This window comes from Seriola dumerili, unplaced genomic scaffold (assembly GCF_002260705.1).
Source record: "Seriola dumerili isolate Sdu_G_001 unplaced genomic scaffold, Sdu_1.0 BDQW01000330.1, whole genome shotgun sequence".
In the NCBI taxonomy this organism is placed as follows: Eukaryota; Metazoa; Chordata; class Actinopteri; order Carangiformes; family Carangidae; genus Seriola; species Seriola dumerili.
In genome coordinates, this window is record NW_019174585.1 from 553,368 (window position 1) to 559,587 (window position 6,220).

Here is a 6,220-nt window from a genome sequence, read left to right on the forward strand (position 1 = left end):
TGCAAACTTCAAGGAGGCTTACACTTCTTCAGATCTACCACCGTTTGGCAGATCAGATCATAATCTGTTTTTTCTTCAGCCTTCCTACAAACCCTGTGTACTGAGGCAGGCTGCAACCACCCGCTCATTCAGGAACTGGATCCTGGAGGCCAGTGAGTCTCTAAAGGACTGCTTTGAGTGCACAGACTGAATTGTACTTTTTGTGCTTTGGAGTCACAGTAAAATAATAACAGCAAGGACCCTGACCTTGATAGAACGGTTGAATGTACCACAGACTACATTAACTTCTGGATGGACACTGTAATACCAACAAGGACTGTACACTGCTTTCCAATCAACAAACCCTGGATCACCAGTAACATCAAGACCCTCCTCAACCAAAAAAAATAGGCCTTTTGGGATGGAGACATGGAGAAGCTCAGGTGTGTCCAACATGAGCTGAAGAGGAGATTAAAGCAGGCGAAGGAGGACTACAAAAGGAAAGCAGAGAGGAAGCTGCAGCACAACAACACCAGAGAGAAAGGGATGAGGATCATCACTGGCTATATAGAGAACAGCAAGGCAACATCAGGTAAAGGCCAACCTGTTCTAGAACAGGTTTGACACAGCCTCACCTGTTCTCTGTCCCACTGCTTCAGCTGCAGCTTCTCTTACGGCATCTCCTTCACAACCTGACACTGCAGCTGCAACTCCCTCCACATTTGGGTCAAGTCTCCTGTCCTTTACAGCGTAAGAGGTGAGGGCGGTGCTCAAGAGGCTACACCCTGGAAAAGCAACAGGGCAACATGGTGTGTGTCCGAGGCTGTTAAAGGATTGTGCAGCCCAGCTGGCTGAGCCTCTCCAGAGGATCTTCAACTTAGGTCTACAAATAGGGAGGGTCCCGGTCCTCTGGAAAACATCATGTATTGTTCCGGTACCTAAATTACCAGTGGCCCTTACATCACAAATCATGAAGACCCTGACACAGCTGCTTCTCCACCTACTGAGGCCACAGGTTGAAAATGCACTTGACCTCCTACAGTTTGCCTAAAAGGAACATCCTGAAGTGGATGATGCCGTCCTTTACATGCTCCACCGGGCCGTTTCTTACTTGGATGAGCCAGGTGGTTACATGAGAATTATGTTCTTTGACATTTTAAGTGTGTTCCAAAAACCAGTTTCCGTAACCGAGGATCGGACCGCCAAGGCCCCCGCCTTGGTCTGCTGCCCAATCCACACTGCACCGGATCCCGCTGACTCTTCCTGCAGGTGGTGAGCCCACTGGGAGACGAACCCATGTAGCTGGTTCGGGCTGGGCCCCATGGGCCAAGGCCTGGCCACCAGGCGCTCGCCCACGGGCCCCAACCCCAGGCCTGGCTCCAGGGCGGGGCCCCGGTGTCCCTCCGGGCCGGGTACTCGGGTTCTTGATATTTTTTATCATTAGGATCTTCTGAACTGTTCTTCGTCTGGCCCTTCACCTGGGACCAATCTGCCTTGGGAGACCCTTCCAGGAGCAAAATGCCCCCGACAACATAGCTCCTAGGGTCATTAGGGCTCTCAAACTCCTCCACCACGGTAAGGTGACGGTTCAAGGAGGCGTCAGCAGTGATGCGGGCGCTAAACCGGTCCATTGTAGGGAAGAGGGAGCTAAGCCAGAAGGCGAAGCTCTCGATTTACCGGTTGATCTACGTTCCAATCCTCACCTGTGGAACAAGATCGCGAATACAAGCGACCGAAATGAGTTTCCTCCGCAGGGTGGCCGGGCTCAGCCTTAGAGATAGGGTGAGGAGCTCGGTCATCCGGGAGGAGCTCGGAGTAGAACCGCTGCTCCTCCGTGTCGAGAGGAGCCAGTTGAGGTGGTTCAGGCATCTGGTGAGGATGCCTCCTGGACGCCTCCCCGGGGAGGTGTTTCGGGCATGTCCCACCGGGAGAAGGCCGCGGGGCCGACCAAGGACACGCTGGAGGGATTATATCTCTCGGCTTGCCTTGGAACGCCTCGGGGTTCTCCCGGAGGAGCTGGTGGAAGTGGCTGGGGAGAGGGCCATCTGGACCTCTTTGCTGAGGCTGCTGCCCCCGCGACCCGGATCCGGATAAGCGGGAGACGACGAGACGAGACATTTTAAGTGCATTTAACAGCATCCAACCCCCAATTCTTAAAGACAAGCTGGAAGGGATGGGGGTGGAACCCTCCTTCACATCCTGGATTATGCAATACCTGACAAGACGACCGCAGTACGTCAGGCCAGGTAACTGTCTCAGGGACAGTGATGAGCAGCACTGGGGCTCCACAGGGGAAGGTTCTGGCTCCATTCTTGTTCACCCTGTATAAGATGGACTGTAAATACAACTCTGAGTCCTGCCACATGCAGAAATACTGGAATGACACAGCTATTGTGGTGTGTATCAGGCAGGAAGAGGCGTACAGGGATCTGGCAATGGCCTTCAGTGGATGGAGCGACGAGAACTGCCTCCTTCTGAAGAGCTGCAAGACCAAGGAGATGGTCATTCACTTTCGGAGGTCAATGCCCACCCTTCAGCCAGTCAACATTCAGGGGAAGTACACCGAGGTGGTGCACACTTATAAATACCTAGGTGTGCACCTGGACGGTAAATTGGACTGGTCCCTGAACACGGAAGCAATCTACCGGAAGGGGAAGAGCCGGCTCTTTTTCCTTTCGATTACGATTTTTTCCCCAAAAATTTTCCAATATAATGAAGATAAAACAATTATTGTGCCACATTCTGTTTAGCAAGAAATTGCGTCATTTTGAGCAGTTTGCTGGTTCAGAGACTTTCTATATATAGATGGGAAAGACCATGCCTTGGCTGCTATGCCACACTCAGATACCTTTAACTTATACCCTTTCTCCTCTATTAGCAGGTATAAGCAGGTTTTTTAAACGTGGGTAAACCTGTTAATGAAAGACGATTTCCACTGTCAGTTGAGTTTGGCTTTCTCTTCGGACTGAGGACACGAACAACTTCAAGGAGCGATGTCATCACGTGCACTTACAGAGCACACACACAGAAGCAGTGGAGAGAGTGAGCTGGTAGCTGCCATGCAAACTGGTAAAGCGGATCTGTCACAACTCATCTTTGGGTGAGTGCCTCGGTAATAGTGTTAGAACCTCTTTGGCGAAGTGCAGTCGCAGTGTTTCTGGTTTAACAGCAATGGGCTGGACAGGTCAGAGGTCTGTCTACATTATCTGTGCTCTGAAATATTGTGTCTAACCCAAAAATCTACCTAGACACAAGACTTTGTTTTGAAATCTGTTATTTATTTTATGTTTTTTTTTTTTTTTGGTCTGCTTGATATTGGTTTTACTATCAACAAGTGAGCTGCCAGGGTTGATGTATTATTTTTCTTTCACAGTATCTATCTATCTATCTATCTATCTATCTATCTATCTATCTATCTATCTATCTATCTATCTATCTATCTGTCTATCTGTCTGTCTGTCTGTCTGTCTAACTTTTTACATTTATTTTGTTATTTGTTTTTCTTCTGAGGTCACTGTAGCTCCCCATCTATCCAACTATAGACAGCCAATGAGGGAAACTACAGTATTGGCGATGATGACACTGGTGAAGTGAAGTTTCATTTGTTGTTATTTTTGGATGTCCTAGTCTATAAAGTCATCATCATGCACAGCCCTCTCTTAGAAGGCTGCACAGAGCTCAGCAAACAAATTTACTCTCTGGAACAGTATGTGGGAGGTTTGGTAAGCTGATGTATATAATCCACTATTGTATGACTTCAGAGAAGATTAATATTGGACTTTTATCATTTTGTACCAATAATCCAATTTTCGATTTTTGATAATGACACTTTGGACTTTTTGCAGTGGATAAAACTCCCTCTGTTTGCTTAGAAACCAGATAAATGGCAGATAACAATTCACTGCCTGTTGGTGAGTCCTTGCAGGTGCAGCTCCCAGACCAGATTGTTACTGTGCAGATCCTGGTGATAATTTTTCTCTGCATCAACTTGTTGCTCATCATCACCTTTTTTACTAAAGAGTGCTTCTATACAACTACACGCTACATCCTATTTGCTGTTACATTACTGTCAGATAGTTTTTTGTTATTAATGTCTAATATCCTTGTTATCTTCACCCAGTTTTATATTACTATTCAAGTTTGGGTATGTATCATTATCTGTGTTGTGGTACTTGTGTATGTTACAGTCACGCCAGTTACTCTGACAGCAATGACCCTGGAGCGCTACGTGGCCATTTGCATGCCCCTGCGCCATGGAGAGCTATGCTCCACACGCAATACTATTCACTGCATTCTTATCATTCATGGCCTCAGTTCTGTGCCCTGCATTGTTATTCTCTCCACCTTCTTTGTATCAGCATCCCTGAGCTTTTACAAACAATATCAGTTATGTTCAGTGGAACTGTTTTTATTGTATATATGGCAGCAACATCTTAGATCAGCTATATATCAATTCCAGTTTTTGATTATGTGCATCATCCTTGTTTTCTGTTATGTTAAAATAATGAAAGTTGCCAAAGCTGCATCAGGAGAAGATAAAAAGTCAACAAAGAAAGGGCTCAGAACAGTGGTTCTTCATGGCTTTCAGCTGCTGCTCTGTCTCATCCAGCTGTGGTGCCCGTTCATAGAAGCTCCGTTGCTTCAGATTAGTTTCAGTTTATTCAATAATGTCAGGTATGGTAATTATATCATGTTTTTTCTGGCACCAAGATGTCTGAGTCCTCTCATTTATGGCCTCAGAGATGAAGTTTTTTTTAATGCACTGAAATACTATGCCTCCTTTGGCTTGTATAAAACAAATATTATTTGACAAATTAGAATCACAGTTAGTCACTGTCTGTTTGCAATTATTTATTTATGACAACCATGGATGTTGAACTTGGCTGAATGGGTGTGTGCTCACATATAGGCCTCTGGTTTTTATCCCCACAAAACCAGCTGTCCCCTGCTGTCTAAAATTCTGTCTGTTGATGTTTGTCCTAGAAGCCCTAGCACTAGACCATTCACACAATGGCTGAGAGGAAGTGTAAAATGCATTTTATGTCTCCCAAACTTTACATGCTCTCATTATTAAATATATTATATAATTTATACCTTGGTAATGACTTTCCAATGCTGAGGATTTTTAAGCTGATCTATTGTGTACATTATGTAAATGGAAACTAAAGACATTGCCCTTCATGATGGTATGAAATCTGTTTTTATCTACTTTTTGGAACATGTGTAAAGTTTCCAAATAAAGTCAATCCATCCGTTTTCTATACTTTTTATTATGTGTTAATAACACTGTGTACTTATGAGTTAGACCAGTGGCCAGATGCATAAAAGTCTGTGTAGATTTCTGACTAAAACCATGTGTATGCACAAAACGAGATATTATTAATATAATTATTATATTTATATATATCTATATAGATCTATACATATCTATATATAATATATACTGTATATAAATTATTTTCATCAGAAATATAAAGCCGTGCGTACGTATGGTTCCGCTTTGTAATTCTCAATCATTGAGAAATTGGCCACATGTGCACGAGCCTCATTTCCACTTCCACAATTAGCCATAAATGAATGAAGACACTCTAAGACACTAAACGATGCTAAAGGAAACATTGAGCACACAAACACAATTATTTCCATTTATGAATTGTTAAAGCCTCTTGTTAATCACTTTAGATAAAAGCGTCTCTCAAATGAGAAAATTGTTATTGCTGTGTAAAATGGCAAAATTTATGATGATAATAATGACTGCGACCTCCATGAAGTTGGTTATTTTATTTTAAGTTAAATTATGTACCTCGTGTTATTTTGTATTTTAATTTCACTGTAACTTGGATTGCTTTGGAAAACCATGTGTACGCGTGGTCAAAGGAATGTGTGAGGTGCACACATTCTCACCATACATTCTGTGCTTATAAATACCAATTCATGTACGGGAAATGGTGTTTTTGTGCGTACACATCAATTACGCATCTGACCCCAGGTGTTTAGCTAAGCTGAATTTGTCTGTGAGGTATCATTTTCCTGCATCCTGGGGTATAGTGGAGACATGGAGCCACAATGGGCAAATTTCAGGCCTCCATTGCTGAGGTGGCTGCACAGACCTGTGGCCCCAAGTTCATTGGTGCCTGTTGTGGTACAGTAGTACGTCAGGCCAGGGCAAGAAGGAGGAGAATGATATGTATTATGTTTGAGGGGCAATTTGTTGTACAGTCAGCAGTAACCACACAACCGA

The 6,220-nt window shown here is 44.3% G+C and overlaps 1 protein-coding gene across 1 annotated transcript; it reads left to right on the forward strand.

Annotated features, from left to right (window-relative positions):
* The first annotated feature begins 3,862 nt into the window (after positions 1 to 3,862).
* Positions 3,863 to 4,789, forward strand: LOC111232265 (mu-type opioid receptor-like). Its single transcript, XM_022759705.1, has one exon. It carries the CDS (start codon positions 3,863 to 3,865, stop codon positions 4,787 to 4,789), a length of 927 nt encoding a protein of 308 aa, XP_022615426.1.
* Positions 4,790 to 6,220: the final 1,431 nt, after the last annotated feature.

What these genes read in the sequence shown, in the direction of transcription:
- LOC111232265 (XM_022759705.1), top strand. Translation starts at nt 3,863, where the DNA reads ATGGCAGATAACAATTCACTGCCTGTTGGTGAGTCCTTGCAGGTGCAG.